Genomic DNA, 22,043 nt, shown 5'->3' on the forward strand with positions numbered 1-22,043 from the left:
TATAACATTCATAAACCAGTCGGAGAACACTTCAATCTCTCTGGTCACGCAATCACAGACATGAAGGTCGCTATCTTAAAACAAAAAAACTTCAAATCCAGACTCCAGCGAGAAACTGCTGAATTGGAATTCATTTGCAAATTGGATACTATTAATTTAGGCTTAAATAGAGACTGGGAGTGGCTAAGTCATTATGCAAGGTAGCCTATTTCCCCTTGTTTTTTCCTACCCCCCCCCCGACGTTCTGGTTTAACTTGAATTTAAACTTGGAGAGTGGTCAGTTTGGATGAGCTATTGCCAGCAGGAGAGTGAGTTTGTGTGTGTGTGTGTGTGTGTGTGTCCCTGGGAAAAAAAAAGTGGGGGGGGGGGGTGAGAGCCTGGATTTGTGCTGGACATGGCCCACCTTGATTATCATGCACATTGTAGGGAGAGTGGTCACTTTGGATGAGCTATTACCAGCAGGATAGTGAGTTTGTGTGTGTGTTTTTGGAGGGGGGTGAGGGGGTGAGAGAACCTGGATTTGTGCAGGAAATGGCCCAACTTGATTATCATGCATATTGTGTAGAGAGTTGTCACTTTCGATGGGCTATTACCAGCAGGAGAGTGAATTTGTGTGTGGGGGTTGGAGGGTGAGAAAACCTGGATTTGTGCTGGAAATGGCCCAACATGATGATCACTTTAGATAAGCTATTACCAGCAGGACAGTGGGGTGGGAGGAGGTATTGTTTCATATTCTCTGTGTGTATATAAAGTCTGCTGCAGTTTCCACGGTATGCATCCGATGAAGTGAGCTGTAGCTCACGAAAGCTCATGCTCAAATAAATTGGTTAGTCTCTAAGGTGCCACAAGTACTCCTTTTCTTTTTATGGGATGTGTGTATCCTAGTAACTTTATAGCAGGTCAAGATACAAACACAAACCCACTTGGGCAGTCTTCAAGTGGAAATTTGCTGTCCATTTGGCAAAGGATATAAAGGGTCTGGGAAAGGACCTAAAAGACTTAGTCTTGTTGAGCTAGAAGGAAAGAGTCCTCCTGAAGTCTAGTGTATATGGACTAGCTTCCTTCCTCGAGGATAAAATACCAGAAGACTAGTCTTCTGATGGATCTGAAATTCTGATGAGACTGGGAAAGACGCAAGGGTAGGGATGTATAACGGCTCTCTCATGGTAGAAGATAGGGTGTGGTAGGTCTGCTATGTATGCCCTGAGTTCTCCGTTCTTCTGGCCATTGTGATGGCTATCAGAAATAAAGTCTTGAGGGAGAAGTATAAGAGGAAGCACATAGTCATTGGCTCAAAAGACATTGAGCACAAAATTAAGGTCCAATGGGGGAGCAAAGTTTCAGATAGGAGGAAATAAATTATGTAAACCCTTAAGGAATCTAACCATGGTTGAGTGGGCAAAGATTGAAGCCCCTTCAGTAGGTGAATGGAAGGCCAGATAGTGACCAGAGGTACTCTGAGCTCATTGACAGACCTTGTGTCTTTTAGTACAACAGGTAATTTAGGATCCTTGAAAGTGGGACTTCTGAGGCTTGCAGAGAATGGTGAGAGCACAAGGAATGGAAACATTTCCACTTTTGCAGTTAAGTCTTGGAAGTAGTCGGTTTTCTGCTAGACAAGAGAACCAACTGAATGTTAGGAATTGAGCCTTCAGAGTTGAGGGGTTGAGATGATTCAGGGAGCCTGAGTTCAGTGACAGGAGATCTTCCCCAAGGGGAAGACAGAGAGGATTGTTATGGCAAGGCAAAGGAGATCTGAGGACCACACTTGTCTTGGCCACAACAGTGCTATGAGGATAACACACCCCTCCTTGTCTCAATCTAAGCAAGTTTTGAGGAGTAGATGTATAGGTGGTAAGTGTAGCGTAAGATTTGGGACCAGGATATTAGCAAGGCATCTCTCAGGGAGTGGTGGCCATATCCTCCCTTGTAGCTGAAAGAGTGACATTTTGCATTGGTTGAGGTTGCAAAGAGGCCCCAGGTTCAGCAGATGCTGTGGAAGATGGAGTTGTTTAACTCCCGCTTGTGGTCCTGCTCAGGGATTCCGCAAGTGTGTTCTGAAGGCTGGTAGATTATCTGCTGAGAGTTCTATCTGATGGGAGATGCATGAGTCGTAGTCTTGTCCAGCATTATCCGGATAGAGTGGCCTTCTATGTTGTGAAGAAAGTGGTCACAAGCATAGTGGACTGCCCTTAGATTTAGGATATTGATGTGGAGCACTATTTCTTGTAGGGACTATTTGCCCTATGCTGTGGCCCCTTGTAGTTTGCCCCACACAGACACCAAGAGAGAGGCATCCATTGTGAGGATTTTTGATGGTGGAGGACATAAGAATGGGTGTCCCACGCAGACCTTCAGTGGGTCTTACCACCACTGGAGAGAGTCTAGTACCTGCGTAGTCACCATGATTCGTTTGGAAAGACGGAGTCTGTTTAGGGTGTTCATAGTACTTAGTCATGCCTGAAGACATCTGAGATTCAGTCTCACATGTGGCTTAATGATTGTGGAGGCCAACACATGTCCCAGGAGTTGTAGACAAGTCCTTGTAGTTGTTTGGGTGCTGTCCCGTAAAGATCAGGTTGGACATCGTGGAGAATCTTTCCTTGGAGAGTTAGGTCCCGGTGGTTAGGAAGTTTAGCATGGCTTCAATGAAGTTTACCTGCTGGACTGGTATTAGTGTAGATTTCTTTAGATTGATGCAAAGGCTCAGGGACTAAATAGGACTAGGACCTTGGTGGTTGCTAACTGGGCCTCTTGTGTGGAATGGCCCCCTGAGAAGCCACTCATCCAGATACGGAAAAACTGGGTTGCCCCACTGATTCAAGTGAGCTACTACTGCTGAGGGCACCTTGGTAAAGACCCTTGGAGCCCTGGAGAGCCCAGTGGGGAGGATGTAGTATTGGTAATGTTCCAAGTCCATGACCAAGCATAGAAAGTGCTTGTGGGTGGGGTGAATAGCTATAGGGAAGTAGGCATCCTGGAGGTGAAGGGAGACAAACCAGTCACCCGGATCTAGGGATGGGATTATGGTGGCTACTATTACCATCCCAGTGAACAGAAGCAGCAAATGCAAGTTTTTCAAGGGAGTTGTCCAGGTGAAGGAGAGACTACATGACCTTTAGGGTGAATTTGTTTGTTTGTCGTGTGCCTGCTTGATTGAAATTTATAGTGTAGTCTCTTGTGGAAGCTGTTTGTTGAGCCTTGAAATGGAGCCCTGCACAGATACAAAATTTGTATCCGCTTTCAATGTGCGATCTGCAAACATGGTCCGTGTATATCCGCATCCATGGTTTGCATATATCTTCATCCACAGATACAAAGTGGATACCTGCAGATTTGCAAGGCTCTAGATGCAAAATTTGGATCCACGTCCATCTGCGATCTGCAAACATGATCCACGGATATAAAGCAACTATCTACAGATTTGCAGGGCTCTACCTAGAAGCCTGGTAGGCAAGGCTGAGAGCTTCCTAACAAGGCTATAGCCTGCTATCCTTTGATCCCTAATCCCTTAAGGATCCCTTGATGAGGGGCAAGGGCTAACTCAGGGAGAACAGTGGTTTAAAAAGCCAGTTCATAAGTGACCAGAGGAGCTAGCAAATAGGAGCATCAAATGGGAATTTTGTGAGGGAGTTTAGAGAGGGACCGTGATACACCACATAAACATTCTCTAAACTTAGGCTAATAACTCACCACCCCCAAAGGCCACTCCCTCCCTCCCCTCATAAAGAACAAACATTTTTAAAAAAAAAAACCACTGCAAGAGTAAAAATATTTCAGGCAGAAGTCTAGGAGCAGAGTGGCGGCTATCCAGTTTATTGCACTGAATGCAGCATGTACAATTACCTACTTTGTAGAGAGTTAGCATACATGTGCCTTTGGTGCAAGCAACTCTTGGCCTTCAGAGACCATGTACAGGCCCTTGAGACCAGAGTGGCTGAACTGGAGGAACTGAGTGAGACAGAGAGGTACACAGAGAAGATTTTCAGGGGCACAGTAGAGCGGTCCTCCCCCCAGTCTGACAGCCTCTGTGATGTTGAGGGGGATGAAAGTCTTGGGGAAGGAGAACATTAAGCTAGAGTTGAGTGAAACAATCCCACAGTTGAGGCTCTCCTTCCAGAGGATGACATGGTATCCTCATGCACTGAGGATACCCCTTCAAGGGGTTATTCAGTTATTAGGAAGAGTCAGGTAATTGTAATAGGGGATTCAATTATTAGAAATACTGATAGTTAGCTTTGTGGTGAACAGAAGAACCGCAAGGTGAATTGCCTGCCAAATGCAAAGGTTGTGGACCTCTTGAGACATCTAGACTGACATGTGCAGTGTCAGGGAGGAGTTGGTGGTCATGGTACATGTAGATACCAGTGACATAGGGAAGGATAGGAGAGAGGTCCTGGAGGCCAAATTTAGGCTGCTAGGTATGAGATTAAAGTCCACAGTCTCCATGGTAGCATTCTCTGAAATGCTTCCAGTTCCTCTCACAAAGCCAGTTAGGCAGGCAGGCAGACTTTCAGGGACTTGGTCTGGGGAAGAGACGATGCTGTTGAGAGGAGGGAGTTAGCAACTGCAAAACCTTTGGGGAAGGATAGGCTCCACCTAAATCAAAACAGAACCAGATCCCTGGCATGTGAAATTAAAAAGGTCATAGAGGAGTTTTTACACTAACAGCGTGGGGGAAGCCAACAGGTGCAGAGGAACATATGGTTCAGAAAGACGCATCTCTCAGGGGAGGATTTATTAAAGGGCATACTCAATATCCTAGTAAAGAGAAGAGGGTAGAAGTTGATGAAGTGCAGATAGGAACTAAGAGAAAAAGTCAAATGAAAAAGAGTCCCATTCAGTTATATCACATGAAGGCAGACCAATAATAACACAATTTAGAAGTGCTTGTGTACAGATGCTAGAAATCTAAATATTAAGATGGGTGAACTTGAGTGCCTGGTGTTAGATGAGGATATTGATAAATAGGTATCACATAAACTTAGTGGAATGAGGTTAATCAGTGGGACATGGTAATACCAGGGTACAAAATATATAGGAAAGACAGAGTAGGTCATGCTGGTTTAGGAGTGGTACTATATGTGAAAGAAAGCATAGAGTCAAATATAGTCAAAATCTTAAATGAATCAAATAGTACAAGAGAATCTCTATGGATAGAAATTCCACGCTTAAATAATACAATATAGCAATAGAAATATACTGCCGATCAGCTGACCAAGATGGTGATGCTGACTGTGAAATGTGCCAGGAGATTAGAGAGGCTACAAAAACGGAATATCCAATAATACTGGGGGATTACAACTATCCCTATATTGACAGGATACATGTCTTCTCAGAACAGGGTGCAGAGATAAAATTTCTATACACCATTAATGAGTATATAGAAGCAGCTAATCCTGGAACCTACAAGGGGAGAGGCAATTCTTGATTTAATCATAATTGGAACACAGGATATGGTCCAAGAGGTGAATATAGCTGAATGGCTTGATAATGGCGACCATAATGCAATTACATTTAACATCTTTGTAGGAGGAAAATACCAAAGAACCCGCCCCCCCTAGCATTTAACTTCAGAAATGAGAATGACATAAAAATGAGGAGGCTAGTTAAACGGAACAGTCAGAAGAGAGAAATGCCTGCAAGCAGCATGGAAACTTTTTAAGAACACCATAATAGAAGTTCAAACTAAATGTATACCCCAAATAGAAAACAAAACAGTAAGAGGACCAAAAAAAAACAAAAAACGCCACCATGGCTAAACAACAGAGTCAGAGGTGGTTAGAGGCAAAAAGGCATCCTTTAAAATTGGGAGTCATATCCTACTGAGGAAAATAGAAAGGAGCATAAACGCTTGCAAGTCAAGTGCAAAAGTATAATTAGGCAGGCCAAAAAAGAATTTGAAGAGCAACTAGCAAAAGGTGCAAAAACCAACAGCAATTTTTTTAAGTATCTCAGAAGAAGGAAGCCTGCCAAACAGATCAGTGGGGCCACTTATCGATCAAGGTGCTAAAGGAGCAATCAAGGCCATTGCAGAGAAGCTAAATGACTTCTTTGCATCGGTCTTCACTGCAGAGGATTCCCACACCTTCAGCCAGTGGTTCTCAAACTTTTGTACTGGTGACCCCTTTCACATAGAAAGCCTCTGAATGCGACCCCCCCTTATAAATTAAAAACACTTTTTATATATTTAACACCTCCCACTGGAGGCAAAGTGGGATTTGGGGTGGATGCTGACAGCTTGCAACCCCCCATGTAAAAACCTTGTGACCCCCTGAGGGGTCCTGACCCCTGGTTTGAGAATCCCTGCCCTAAGCCATTCTTTTTAGGTGACAAATCTGAGGAACTGTCACAGACTGAGGTGTCAATAGAGGTGGTTTTGGAACAAATCAATACATAAAACAATAATAAGTCAGCAGAACCACATGGTATGCACCCAAGAATTCTGAAGGAACTCAAATATGAAATAGTGATGTAACCCATGACTCTCTGGTAATTAGCTAATGTGATGACAATTTTTAAAAAGGCTGCAGAGGTGATCTTGGCAATTGCAGACTGGTAAGCCTAACTTCAGTACCATGAAAATTGGTTGAAACTATAGTAAAAACAGAATTATCAGACACACATATGAACACAGAATGTTGGTGACGGGTGAACATGGTTTTTGTAAAGGGAAATCATGATTTTTATAAATCTGTCATATCTCCCCTTTGTCATCTCTTTTTTAAATTGAACAGTTCCAGTCTCCTCATGCCTCACCAATCTATTAGAATTCTTTGAGGATGTCAGCATGCAGCTTGGACAAGGATGATCAAGTCTATGTAGTGTACTTGGACTTTCCTTTGATCAATATCCCTCACCAAAAGTTCTTAAGTAAAGTAAGGAATCATGGATAAAAATAAAGATCCTCTCATGGATCAGTAACTGGATAAAAGATAGGAAATAAAAGGTAGGAATAAATGGTCATTTTTCACATTGGAGAAAGGTAAATAGTGAGGTCCCACAGGGATCTGCACTGGGACCAACATATTCATAAATGATCTGGAAAAAGGGGGTAAGCAGGTGGCAACATTTTCAGATGATACTAAATTATATAAGAAAGTTAAGTCCAAAGTTTATTGCAAAGAATTACAAAGGGACCTCGCAAAACTGGGTGATGGCAAGAAAATGGCAGATGCCATTCAGTTGTTGATAATGCAAAGTAATATATACTGGAAAACATAATCCCAACTATACATACAAATGATGGGGTCTCTAAACTAGCTGTTACCACTCAGAAAAGATCTTGGAGTCGTTGTGCATAGTTCTCTAAAAACATCTGCTCAGCATGTAACCTCAGTCAAAAAAGCTAACAAATGTTAGGAATCATTAGGAAATGGATAGATAAAAAATATCATAATGCCACTATAGAAATCCATCGTACACCTACACCATGAATACTGCATGTAGTTCTGGTCACCCCCATCTCAAAAATGATATATTCGAATTGGAAAAGTTACAGAGAAGGACCACAAATATGATTAGGCATATGGAAGAGCTTCCATATGAGGAGACTGGGACTGTTCAGTTTTTAAAAAGAGACGACCAAGGGCAGATATGATAGAGGTCTATAAAATCATGAATGGTGTGGAGAAAGTGAATAAGGAAATGTTATTTACCCCTTTCTATTTTCACTGGGAGATCAGTAATACAGCCAGCGGCCACTTGATGACATTGGTATGTTAGTGAATTTGCACAAAGCATGAAAAACACCAACATTTAACAGGTGTACCATGTGACGGTTGTCACATATCCCATATCAACCACCTCCAGGATCCAGGTGTCTGAGGTGATGTGCTTCCAGGTAGGTAGGAAGCGGGACAGGCAGTCTCCAAAAGTGGGGAATGAGATGATAAGAGTTGTGCAGCAGTGGATCAGGAGGGGGAAGTTGTTTGACACTCTTGTCCAAATTGTCATAATGGTCTAGAGGGATGTGCAGATCTTCTGGGGTCTGGATCTCTTCTTAAGAGTCTTGGAAGATCTGGGGTAGGCCGATTGTGGGAGGTACTGTTATGGTTGGGAGACCTGCTGAAACTTCTCTTTGTGGTAGGGATGTATATTCCCAGTGACAGCAGTGTTGCCCTGCTGCTTTAAGTAGGTGGAACAAGGAGTCCATGTCATCGCTGAAGAGCTTGGGCCCTTTGAAAGAGAGGTCCTCCACAGTATTTTGCACCTCCTGGGAGACCAGAAAACTGGAGCCAGGGTGCTTGCCATATAACCACTGTGTGGCTAAGGATTGTGACACCATGATGGCAGCATCAAGAGCAGCCTGCAGGGAAGCTTTAGCTAGATAGATCAGAAGGCCTAAGGGGACTGTCTGTGACTCCATGCTAAGGCTGTTACAGTGCCTGAGGAGTTTACACTTGTTACTTGGTTGGTGAACTCACAACCAGTTTGGGGTTTGTGCCCTCCCTCTTACCTGTCTACCCTGAGATTGGTATTCTTCCTTGTAAGCCGACAGTGTGACAGAGGGATTCTGCCACATGCTTCATTAAGTCCTGAAAGGACCTAAAGTTGTCAATGTCGGAAAGTGGTGGTGGTGTTACCTCCTCAGGGAAGGAGGAGGAATTGGCCAAAAAGGGTGAATCTTCTTTGTTCGATGGCTTCTGCTCCTCTTGGTCTCCTCAGGTGCTGGGGGTGAATGGTACTGGCGGGCGATCTTGTGGTGCCTACAAGTGTTGCAGTACCAGCAAGTGGTGGTATTTCTTCTAAGCTCATACTTCGTAAAGTTGGTCACCATAATCCAGAGGTTCCAGCAAGCCCTCTGAGGAGCTAGGTCAGAGAAATGTCCTCAAGGATACTTTTCTGAGGGAGCTAGGACATCCAATGGGCTCTGGGAAGTCCTCTTCAGGGTAGGCCCCTGGAGGACTATGGTGATATAGTGCCGAAACAGAGTCCTGTATGGAGACCCCAGAGTCTGAGGATGTGTTATCCTCTGAGCTGAAAGGGTGGTTCAGACATTGGTGCTGGTACCGGCGGCAGGGGATCAGATCCCAATCTGATGTGGGAGGGCTTAGTCACCAGCTATCAAGGCAGTACTGGTGAAGGGGCCCTTGTGGGTCTCCTTAAGAGAGGGGACTCTGGTTCCTCCAAGAGGAGGAGAGTCTTGGGAAAAGCATCTGGAGGGTGCTGGAGAACTGTGATAGTGTGCAGTCATAGCCTGAGCTGGAACCAGAGCCCAAAACAGGGATTGATGCAGAGCTGGAGTTGTTGCATATGGTACCGGAGAGCCTGATGTGATGCTGTCTCTGAGCTTGGAGCACTGACGTTCCAAAGAAGACGGCACTGGGGAGAACGCCACATGGTCATCTTAGTAGCTCCAAGATGATGATGGTACTGGAACCCTTTAGTTTTAGTTGTGCCTAGTGCTGAGAGATGTGAGATGTGCCAAGGCAGGAGCTTCTAGAAGGCCTCTCCAAGCGGGGCTTCTTAGGCATCAGCCAGACCCTCAGCAGTACCCATTATGGAATGCAAGGTCTCCCAAGAGTTGGTTTGTGAGGTGACCTTCCCATCTTTCTGGAGTTGCTGACAGGTAAGTGGGTCTTCTTCCTTTTAGAGGTCTTCATCTTTGGAACCACCTCTGAGGCTCCAGAAGTCGACAGAGTGGCCTGAGAGATAGTGGCAGATGTGAAGGGGCGGGAGGGAGAGAGCTATGGAGCATTCTAGCCTCTTTAGTTTTACAAGACCAGCCTTTGAACCCTGTGAAGACATTACACTCCAACGGAACATGAGCATCTCTGAAACACCAGAGACAACTAGTGTGCTCATTGCTACAGGGAAAAGACCTGTGGCAGGTCTGGCAGGGCTTTTACCTTCAGGTTTTAGGCATAGCCCAGGGAAATGCCAAAAGCACTAAGGCAAGAAGATGGGGGCGGGAGGGTGCTGGAGAAAAAATAACTAAAATAATAACAATAAACAAAAAGAGTAAGAGAAAGGTGTAAGCAGTGGACAGCACAACTGCTGTCTCAAGCCACAGACATTTAAGAAGGAGCTGAATGGTGGCAGGTCCATGCCTCCTTACATGCCCTGGCATCAGAGCACAAGGTGATGCTCTGTGCAGGTACAGACCTGCAGATGTTACTATTTACAATCTCCAGTTTAGAGTGCACAGGCATGCACACCTCCTACATTGGAGCACCCATAGGGACAAATATTCAAAGTGTACTTGCTTTTCTTTTGAAATCCAGTCACTGGTAGAACAGTTGGTTTAAAAAGAAAATACTTTTACCATAGCTCTTGTATAGCACTCTCTATCTGGAGCTCTCAAAGTGCTTTACAAAGGAGGCACATATCATCAATGCTGTACTACAGTTGTGGAAACCAAGGCATGGGCCTAAACCCCAGACTTAGATTCTACAAGGGGACAACACACTGCCACACAACCTTATCTAGATGGTAACTGTGACAGTGCCTACCATAAGGCTTTATGGAAATATGCTTATGAATGTATATATGACATAACTAGAATATGTTTTATGCTACATATGCCATGTAACATATCTCTGTAAAGGTTATCATCTACTGAATCTATTCATCCAATTTTATGCATGTATCATTTTTGTATTATGAATATTGGCTGTATACTTGTTTGATTTTAAATAACCTTAGTAAGGCATTTGGTCAGCATCTTTAGGAAGGAATTTGCAAGCTATGTGTCCAATCAAGAAGCACTTAATGCACAATGGATCTTGGAAGGCTCCAATCCACATAGGAAGTCTACCTGAGGACGTTCAAGGTAGCATGTAGGCAATGGCTGCTGCCTGTAAAAACTGAGTCATGCATGGACATGTGACTTGCCCATGTGACTCCAAAACTCCATCTTGGAGCTGGACTTTGCATAGGAGAAAGGAGGGGTCTCCACCCACAAGAGAGAGTCTATTTAAGCTCGTGGGAGACCCCTCCATTTTGTCTTCAGCTAGCTAAAGAGAGAGCCTCTCCACTCCCCAAGGATACTGGAAAGAAACTGAAAGAAAGGAAAGAAAGAAAGAAAGTAACTACAGGGGGTGTGAGTGATTGCTGGACCCAGACTAGAAGGAGACTAGTCTGTAAAAGGAAGCTTACTGGAATTCTTCTATGGGTGAGGTTTTTATCTGCATTCAGTTTTCTTACTGTATTAGACATAGATTTGCATGTTCTATTTCATTTTGCTTGGTAATTCACTTTCTTCTGTCTGTTACTACTTGGAACCACTTAAATCCTACTTTCTGTATTTAATAAAATCACTTTTTACTTATTAATTAACCCAGAGTATGTATTAATACCTGGGAGGGCAAACAGTTGTGCATATCCCTCTATCAGTGTTATAACGGGTGAACAATGTATGAGTTTACCCTGTACAAGCTTTATACAGGGTAAAACGGATTTATTTGGGGTTTGGACCCCATTGGGAGTTGAGCATCTGAATGTTAAAGAAAGGAACACTTCTTAAGCTGCTTTCAATTAAGTCTGCAGCTTTGGGTCACATGGTTCAGACCCCAGGTCTGTGTTGGAGCAGACTGGCATGTCTGGCTCAACAAGACAGGGTGCTGGAGTCCCAAGCTGGCAGGGAAAGCAGGAGCAGAAGTCTTGGCACATCAGTTGGCAGCCCCAAGGGGGTTTCTGTGATCCAACCTGTCACAGTAACATTGTTTGAGTTTTGTTTTTGTTTTTTACCATTAAATTTCCTAGCTTTTTGAACAGGGAAAGATATGTTGCTGGTGGGAGTTAGTAGAAATTTAGACAGTTGTACGTGTCATGTCCTGTAACTTGCACACTGAACCAATTAGCCTTCCCCTCCCATCAGCTGGGTCCCACCAGCCCTGGTTTGGCCCCACCTCAGAAGCCAAGTCCCTGAGCTATTCACTGTGTTCCCCTCTTCAACCTGGCTTCCTCCCCCAGTACTGTACCCAGGGCCCTCCACTGTAATCATCTCCTTGATGTCCTCACTCCCTGGTATACAAATATTTCTATTGCTGTTACTTCCCCCCCCTCCCATAACTCAACTCACAAGCAGTTCCTGGAGCGAAGAGCAGCTATGTTACAGTGGAGTGGTGTTCCTGGTCATGTATCACAATGGTTGGCAGGAGTAGTTTGTCACATAGCCAGCGAGAGAAATCACAAACAGGGTTTCTGTTCCAAAGTACAGTTTTATGCTTGAGAGAGAGATCCTTTGACCCCTGTCCAATAGCTGCACCCCAGCTCAGAGAAACAGTGAGGTGTTTTGAACCAAACTACCATAACCCTTTGAAACTTTGTAGGTGAGCCAAAGTCCCACTATGTTTTGTGTTCGTAATTCTTTGTCTTAAAGATCATCTTAGGTTCAACCTAAACTGACCCTAGTGCTTTGTGTTAAACTAATACAGGTTGAACCTTTCTAGTTCGGTACCCTCAGGACCTGACCAGTGCCAAACCACAGAATTTGCCAAACCACAGGAGGTTAATATTATAGCGAGGGGGTCTCTTTAAATTTTTATCTCACCGAGGCAAATAAACGGAACAAAATTTGCAATGCCACCTAGCCAAGGCTTACCGACTCTCTTCATAGCAAAGTGTTAGTGTTGTTGCACAATGTTACTGTATTGGCACAAGAAAATAAGTATATAAAGCGTAAAAAACATAAAATAATATGAAAAAGAAATAGATGATAGTACACGTAAATCTATAATTTACTCACCTAAAATGATGCCTGAATTCCACTTCCAAAGTGATGTGACAAGAACTGCTAACTCAAATTACATGCGAGTTACATCTGGGGTCTCTGCTATAGGTATACCCAGGGTAGATGAAGTGGAGACAACATGATTTTCGACTGTAGAATGCTGCTTACCACTCCTCTTCACTACCTTTAACCAATCTTCCAGCTTGGCTTGTCTCATGTATTTTGGTTTTTCTTTAATGAGTTTTTCTCTTATCATGTAGAGAGACATGATTTCTTGCTCAGAAATGAAATGTCTTTGCTCCAGTCCTTCTATTACATTTGTTGCCAACTGAATGCATTTATCGATAGAAATTTTTTCTTCGACATCCTCATCACCATCACTGTCTTCTTCGTTATCTTTGTTTTTTCCCTGCTGTACCATTTGCACAATTTCTTCAACCGTCATTTGACTAGCAATTGGTGCATCTTTGTCAGCTTCCACCCAGTCTAGTAAATTTTCCTCTGCCAAATCCTTGGTAGCTCAAGTACTACAGTGTGGGACATACCACTGGCATACTCCATTAACTCACTAACAGTTTTTTGGTTTTCAGACACTTGAAATCCAGTGACCTCAGACTCGTCATTGACATCAGGACTGTCCTAAAATATTAGGGCTGGCCACAATTTGTGCCATCCATTCTTCAGAGTAGATGGAGTTACTCTTTCCCAGTCTCTAGCTAGTGTCCAAATCACATCCTTGAGGTTAAATTCTTTCCTAAATGTTCTCAAACTCTTCCCATCATTAAGCAGTACTAGCAATTGGTGCATAAACTTGGACCTGTACATACCCTTCAGGGATCACAAGGCTGAATCAGCGAGGTACCGTTTGGGAGTAAATACAGTCCCACCACATCATCTTTGAGCAATGGGCTCTTACCTCCGGTACAAAATATTTCTCAAACCACTTGAGACATAGATTAATCGTTATCCATCCCTTTTTCTTGCCACAGTATATTACTGGGAATATTTTCACCTCTTTGAATGCCCTTGGGTTTACACATTTTCCAGTAACCATGAGCTTGCATTTGTGCGTGCCTGCTGTGTTGCTATAACCAAGGACAGTTACCCTGTCCTTCAACTACTTCGTAACCAGATGGTGGCCCCTCTGCATCAGAAGCCAACTTTTTTTTAGGCATACAACACCAGTAGAGAGCAGTTTCATCGGCATTCTATACCTGCTCTGGGAATAACGTCTCATTTGCAAGTAACTGCAAATTTGTCAATGAACTTAGCAGCAGCTTCCATATCTGCACTTCTTTTTTCACTGCACACACCATGTAGATGAATGCCATGCCTGTTTTTAAATTTCTGAATCCATCCTTGCAAATGCTGCAGGTTAAGTTCTTTGTGGAATATTTTTGTTTGTGCCACCATCATCTCACCTGAAATTCTAACACCTTCGTTCCTACAAAGCTTGAACCAATGTATAAGCGTACTATCTAAATCACTGCTTTTCCCCTCCTTCAATGTCTTATGAACACTCATACTTCTTTTTACTGTCATGTTCGGCAAAAAACTTAAGGATTTGATTCTTTTGCTTCTTCAAATCATACACTGTAAATGACCCTACATTGTAAAACTCTCACAAGGCACGTACCGATGTGCCCTTTTCCAATTTCTGCAGCACTGCCTTTTGCTGTGTGGATATTGACACATGCTTACGCTTAGCAGCATTACCAACACTTCCACTGCTTGCTGGACATATTTAGGGGTAAATTAGAGCTAAATAACACCACAGAACACTGAGAGCCAGGACTGGCGGGACTTCGCTGGACCATGGGAATCTTGGCCCCACCCATGATAAGCGCACATTCGGCTAACTAAAACCATGCTGGACCACGGATGTTGCCGGACTAGAGAAGTTCAACCTGTAATCAGGAAAAGGTCTGTAACCAATCAGTAGGAGTGTACTTAATCATCCACTTTGATTTTACTCTGACTTTGCTGACTTAGTCCCAATACCCCAAAAGGGACCACTTGTAATTAATATGGGGAAAATGTTTTCTGTGATTAATAAAACAATAATCTATCAGAAGATGCTTTTAGATTATCAATCATAGAAACCAGATACCAATCTGCCTGAAGCGTCAGGTGATCAGGCTGAGACTGCAGGATCAATAGGGGAGGAGATGAAAGAGCACACCAAGTAACTAAGTTTTAAAGCTTTATTAATAAAATAACAGTGGTGAGCGCTGGGGGCTCCCCACATCATTCAAGGGAAGAAAGCATTAGTGCCCATGCCCTAACCACTTTCATACTCTCACATGCACAACCCAAGGCTGGCCAAGCCTGGGTGTAATGTCAGAAGAAAATGGGGAAGGGTGGACGAGAGTTCTGTCCTGTACACAGGCCGTCCAGGGTCCGCTGTTGATCTCAAATTTGCTTCAGCTCTCAGGAGGGTTTTAAGTCCTGGGGTCTTTTGGAGGTGTTTCGTTCAGGGACCTCTGTCCCCTGTGCTCATTGTACCAGTCCAAACCGGCTTTCCGTGGCTTCCTCAGCTTTTCCAAAACACACCAGCTTCAGGGACACACTTCTGTTATTTTTCCACTCACTGACCTTCGCTGTCTCACTGGCTTTTGCAGCCCCTGCAGTTCTATTCAGCTGAATCCTCCTTTCTCACGGCTGGACTGGGTTGGAATCCAGGCTCCTGTCTTTCTTGGCAGGCAGCCGAGAGTTGGTTGTGTGCTGTGGCCTTGGGCTGGAGTCAGCATCTTATCTTCGAACCTACCTGGAGTGTCGAATTAACCTGTTCCTTTCTCCCTTCCTCCCCCTTCGGCCTCTCACAACCTGCAAAGAAATCTTTCACTCCACACTCACACCTTCAACCCCTCCCAAGATCCTTTCCAATGCATATAAAAGCATTAGCAATATACAATGCTGATGCTTACCCAGGGGACCCACTGGGTAATTTTACCGTGACAGTAGGCCCTGGGAATTGGTGGGCGTGGATGTAATAGGGCCAATACCAACAACAAACAAGGGATACCAGTACATCTTGGCAGTCATGGATTATCTTACAAAATGGGTGGCATAAATCAGCACATGAAGTGGCAAAGAAAATCGGTAAAATTATAAATTGATTTGGATATCTATAGTGGATACTGACATATCTTGGTTCTGGATTCAGTAATGAGGTAATGATTTATTTTTGAGATATTTTTCACTATTTCTTCAACCACACTATTGGATCATGGATATTTGACACTGACTATGGGCTTCATTGTCTTCATTATTATAATTTTTTTTACTGTAAATTGTTCCTGACATGCTTTTCTGTCTATTTATTCACCAATTTTTTTTATAACAAACTGATTGCAAACTTACTTTTCCATGTAGTCATTCTAAAAGATAGAATAGGAAACCACAGTAATTACATGTAAAATCAGTTGAAAATAGGAGAAGGAACATACATGCAGACATTTCCAAAGGAAACTTTATGGCATTTTTTTTCTTTCACTTTAACCTGGCCCTTTGTGGGGAAAAATGGGGGTATAACATAGCTTCATCAGCTCATACCTCCCACAAACCAATAGACTGGATGAAAACACCAACAAATCCATCAAATTTTAGAGGGGAAAATTTCAATACTAAATACAAGTAGCGTACACCAGACCATAAGCTACATATTGGTAATACCTCTTCAGGGTCAATTTATTACATTGCAAGTCTTTTTATTGTATTACATGTGAAATGAAAAATAATCGAAGCCACGCACTGTGGTGTTCTCCTCCGTAGACCTTCTTGATTCCATATAATCTATCTCAATCAAGACATCATGTTTACTATTTGTTTTCACAAACTAATCAATCACCATTTCTTACAGAGCACTGCAGAAGTTGGTTGATACCACTGGGAGTAATTGGGATAAATTTTTTGATAACCTTTTATTTTCTTTGAAATCTAAACAGCAGATGAGAACAAAAATGTCACGCTTTCAACTGTAGTATGGCTTTGAAGCAACATTCCATACAAGGGCTCAGAGAATTATACAGTAAGTGTATTTAAGTATCATCAGTACTTAAGGACTAAGTAGTAGCGCAAACGGTGCTATATAGAGGAATGAGTAAATATGGTAAGCATGTACTGAAATTGGGAAATACAGCTGTAGCCAGTTAGTTCATTTTATCATTTATTTATCATTGTAATGTGGTGTTCTGGTCCATTCATATGCTATTTCATACATAATAAATGCTAAATAGATTTAAGTTACTAGGCCATAGGCTTAAGCATGCTTGATATGAGTGGGTGATTTAGAATAACCCTACATCAGTAAGGTCTTGAGATTACTGCAAAAGATGTGCCAAAAGGTAATGTTATGAAAAAATAGATTTAAATAAACTGCAAGCTATTGTCCAAGATCACGAGACCCCTGATTGTAACATCATGAAAAGTCCTGTTCTGACTGCAGGGTATATGTTATGCACAGATGCTAATGAGAATAAGAGGAATTAAGACCAACCTATGAAAAATGAGGCACCCCAATATTCTTGGGGTGTGGAAGTACAGATAAGGAAAAGAGGGTTTTCCTTAGGATAGCTTTGAGGATGTGAGTATGACTAAATTCATAGTCACTGCATGCATTTTTGTAGGATTTACATATGCATGGGTAATTGTAACTTTACTTATTGCTTTAATAAAACTTGTAGTACAGATAAAACTTGTGAGTATGTCTGTAGTCAATATCCTTGGACTTTGTGCGTTTCTAAAGTCTCCAAATTTGAGAAAAACACCAGAGGTGATGTTCACTTTGAGCTTGAAACTGTAGCAACAGGAGCTGAAGCCATGATAGTGTAATACGAAATTACTAAATTAAATTTAAATACAAAAAGAAGACTACACGGTGTAATCTAGATTGCATGGTTTGCCTAATTGACAAGTATAACTGCATTTTTCTTTTTTTCAAAGAACACAGACTGGAATGCAAAATGATGTATTATTTCTTCTTTACAATGCACCAGGTCATTTGGGTTATTTGTAAGTAAGATGTTTTCCATTGTTATACTTTGGGATTGTATCCACTAATGTAGTACTACATAATAGGATTCAAATACAGCTATGATATAATTTCCTGTATTTTGTGGGTTTTCAATAAATTTAATAGATTCAAATGAAAATGGAACTTCAATGTAAGGCTTGAAATGCTGAAGATTGCAGTTTAAAAAATAAAATGCTAGTCTGAAGAATTTGTTGTTATATTGGTAATGTATATTTAAAAAATACACCAAGAAATTCACAATATGATTTTCTCTTGTGTATTAGTGAGATATTACACATAAGAGTATCCGCATGCAGTGTTTTGAAAAATCATTATAAAATTGTTGAAATGATCATATTACCAATAACACATGTATATATTTTAAATTTGCACATAACATTCATGGAATCAAAAGAATTGTTAATAATTGAGCCCTTCTGTGGTGAGACAAGAGATGTGAAAGAACCTTCCTGAGGAATTGGAGGTGATTTTTAGGTACTTATTTTCAGTTTACAGGTAGTGTTAGTTTGAAACTATTTTCAATAAATATCCTATAACAACAATGAAGACAATATGATACTGACAGCTACAAATAAAAATGGAAACAACACATTCTTGTACTTACTCTGTTTAGTACTGGACATTGACTGAACTTGTAGGATTTGAGCATGGACTAACTAGTTCATTGAATGTGGACTCAAAATAATAGCCTTTAGCATGAGTGTGAAGGTGGTGTTAGCAACACATGACATAGCAAATCAAATGATGTATAGCAAAAGACTCTATACCAATAATATGAAACCAAGTGTGTGTGTGATATATATACTATGAGCATGAAGTAATTGCAACCATTCATTAAATAGAAAAATAAAGGATTACTGATCATCTAGAGTACCTGTATGAAAAAATGAAACCCACTTATAAAGTTGGCTACTTATATGCCTTATACATTTCAGATGGTTCATCTACTGCAAAGCTGGAAAATCCACAATGGGACTCTGGAAAATAAAAATTGTGGAACACAGGAGACAAGCAGTTGGACACAACAGTGGGCCACCTCATTCTAAAATTATTCAGTGTCAAATTTTGATTATTTCTTAATGATGTGTAATTATGATGTGTTTTCTAATTACAAGTATTAGTTTGCAGAAACATATTTAGAGCATAAAGACATCAGTACTATGGAAACCACACAAGAGACTCTAACTATGTATAGAAGAAAAATCACCATTCTTTTAATTAAAGAGTCAGGTAATAACTTTGTTACAAGTACCTAGTGAGACCAGAGTATATGGAAAGATAACAGGAAGAGTGGAATAATGTCATATCACAAAGTTATCAGTAGGTTATGTCACAGGTTTGATTCTCTAAGGGTCATGAATAATGTCTTTGATTAGTGAAAAATGGGGAGTGCATAGATGGTTGACATTGAAAGAGCAATGAAATCTAATTGGATATAGTTATATCCACCAGCAGTCAACTAAAAGTTTGAGATAAATAGACAAGGGTACCAAATATAATTTAAAATATGACCCCCAAAAAAGAAAAATATTTGCAAATCAGTAACTTAATACTTGATATAATTGACATTCATGAATAAATCAAGATTTCTATTTAGAGTTTTGGTCACAAGGTAATCATCATTTGAGTACATTATATTGATTTTACAGAGAGCATGAAGGAGTACTGCACCTTGTCATATGCAAAAATGAAAATTGCATAGTTAACACCATGTTCGAACAGATAACTAAACAGAATACTGTATGATTGTTTATAGCACATGAACAAAAGTCATGGCCCAAGACCCAGCCAGGTCTAACCTGATGGAATAACTTTGCTAAGGACCAGGATTGTTGTAATAATTCCACATTAGTAAATATTTCCAGTGTCACTGACTAACTTTGACTAATGATTATATGTTCAAGGAATATTATTTTATAATTGTATGAATTAATTGAAATTATATTTAGCATAATTAGTTCTGTGTCATCATTTTTTCATCTATTACTTACCAAAGGTACAGTTTGACTCTTGTAAGAGGTGAGCATATGTGCCCTACCTTCCAGAGGGAACCAGTGAAAACATCCTAAGTGATAAGAAAGAGTATGACTGCAGAAAGTGTGTATAGTTGGGATGTTTACAAAAAATGTATATAGTATGATTTATTTTCTTATAGTAAATATTTTGATTTTCTTGGAATTATACTGTTGGAATACAAATGTGTAATAGAGAAGTTCAATTTTAATGTTCATTTGAGTAAAGGAAAATATATATTAATCACTGTTTCTAAAAATGGGTTTAGATGCTTGATTTTGAAATAATGTTGACATGTAAAGTAAGCTATTCTTGTTTATATATCCTGTTATAAGAAGTTGTTAACATTTGAAAAATACCTAGATAGTAGCAAATTGTGACAAGGCAGCAACCATCTATCACAATTTGCTACCCCTGGATCAGAGGATGGGAACAGTGGGAGGTGACAAATTGTGGCATGGCAGCAAAACCAAACCACCCATAGATGTCAGTAACTACTACCAGTAGCAAAGTGTGATGACAGCAGTTTTTGACATTACACCAGGCGGGGTCCCTGCTGAGCTGGGCTGAGCTGAGCCATGCTGGGGTGGGGTCTGTTCTAAACTGTGCTGAGCCAGGCTGGATGATGGGGAGGTCCAGTCTTTGCTGTGCTGAGCCAGGTGGGGTGTGTATGTGCTGAATTGTACTGAGCTGTGTTGGGTGGGGGCCTATGCTTGGCTGTGCTGAGCCATGCTGGGTTGGGGTCCAAGCTGGGCTGTGCTGAGCCAGGCTGCGGGCCTGTGCTCAGCTCTAGTGAGCCAGGATGTGGGCGGGCTGGGGCTGTACTGAGCCATGCTGAGTGGTACAACATTGTACTAAGCTGGGATGTGCATGGGATACGTTCTGGGCTGGACAGGGTTGAGGAGGGGTATGTGCTGAGGGGGATCCATGCTGGACGATGCCGAGTTGTGGTCTGAGTTTGGCTGTGCTGGGGTCTGTCCTGACCCATGCTGGAGGTGGGGTGCTGAGCAGAGCTGGGCAAGGACTGAGCTGGGCTGGAGTCCAGGCTCTGCTGTGCTGAGCTGAGGAAGGTGTATGTGTGTGTCCAGGCTGGACTGTACTGAGCCACGCTGGGTGGGGGCTGGGCTGAGACTGGCAGTGGTCTGTGTTGAGCTGTGCTGGGTGGGGGGTTTGTGGGGGGCTGGGCTGAGCTGGGTGGGGGATCTGTGCTGGGATCCGTGCTGGATGGGGGGTTGTGGTGGGCTGAGCTGGGATCTGAGTAGGGATCCATGTTGTTCTGAGCTGTGTTGGGATCTGTGCTGGGTGGGGGGTTGTGGTGGGCTGAGCTGGGTGGGGGATCCGTGCTGGGTGGGGGGTTGTGGTGGGCTGAGCTGGGTGGGGGATCTGTGCTGGGATCCGTGCTGGATGGGGGGTTGTGGTGGGCTGAGCTGGGATCTGAGTAGGGATCCATGTTGTTCTGAGCTGTGTTGGGATCTGTGCTGGGTGGGGGGTTGTGGTGGGCTGAGCTGGGTGGGGGATCCGTGCTGGGTGGGGGGTTGTGGTGGGCTGAGCTGGGATCTGAGTAGGGATCCATGTTGTTCTGAGCTGTGTTGGGATCTGTGCTGGGTGGGGGGTTGTGGTGGGCCGAGCTGGGTGGGGGATCTGTGCTGGGATCCGTGCTGGATGGGGGGTTGTGGTGGGCCGAGCTGGGTGGGGGATCTGTGCTGGGATCTGTGCTGGATGGGGGGTTGTGGTGGGCTGAGCTGGGATCTGAGTAGGGATCCATGTTGTTCTGAGCTGTGTTGGGATCCGTGCTGGGGTGAGGGTTGTGGTGGGCTGAGCTGGGTAGGGCTGGGCATAGGTGCATCCCACGCTGTGCTGAGCGGGGCTGGACAGAGTGCTGTCTGTGCTGGGCAGAGTCAGGTGGGAGGCTGCGCTGGGGGCCGAGCTGGAGGTCCATGCTGAGCTCAGCCAAGGTAGGCAGGGGTAAGAGGGCGGGTCTGTCCTATGCTGTGCTGAGCCGGGCTGGTTGGCGGCGAGGGCTATGCAGCGATGGGCTGGAGGCCAGTAGGGTCTGTGCTGGGTTGTGCTAAGGGCTGGGCTGACCCGGGCAGGGCTCCGTGCTGCGCCAGGCTCTGACTATATTCAGCCAGGCTGAGCAAGGGTCCGTGTTGTACTGCGCCATGCAGGGTGGGGATGTGGGCGGGGCGGGAGTCCGTGTTGTGACGGGCCGGGAGACCTCCGAGCTGTCAGGGGCTGTCCCCGGCGCTCGCTCCTTCGGCATGGCCGGGTACCGCTAGGGGGCGCTGGCCACCCCCTCCACCCCCCGGGGTTGGGCCT

At 43.2% G+C, this 22,043-nt stretch overlaps 1 protein-coding gene across 2 annotated transcripts in view; it reads left to right on the forward strand.

The window, feature by feature from the left end:
* Positions 1–19,906, forward strand: part of PCCB (propionyl-CoA carboxylase subunit beta) — an 84,506-nt gene extending 64,600 nt beyond the window's left edge. Inside the window, exons 15-17 of one of the 2 annotated variants that reach the window (XR_012160826.2) lie at positions 16,624–16,706; positions 17,621–17,689; positions 18,647–19,906. Coding sequence is in view for 1 of the 2 variants with exons in the window: in XM_073360227.2 (XP_073216328.1) it covers positions 16,624–16,670 (47 nt within the window). In the remaining variant the exon portion in view is untranslated. Of the gene's footprint in view, positions 1–16,623; positions 16,862–17,620; positions 17,690–18,646 lie in introns of those variants that run through there. The other variant, XM_073360227.2, reaches the window with a different exon arrangement.
* The last annotated feature ends 2,137 nt before the right edge of the window (positions 19,907–22,043 follow it).

Source organism: Lepidochelys kempii, chromosome 9, assembly GCF_965140285.1.
Source record: "Lepidochelys kempii isolate rLepKem1 chromosome 9, rLepKem1.hap1, whole genome shotgun sequence".
Classification (NCBI taxonomy): domain Eukaryota; kingdom Metazoa; phylum Chordata; order Testudines; family Cheloniidae; genus Lepidochelys; species Lepidochelys kempii.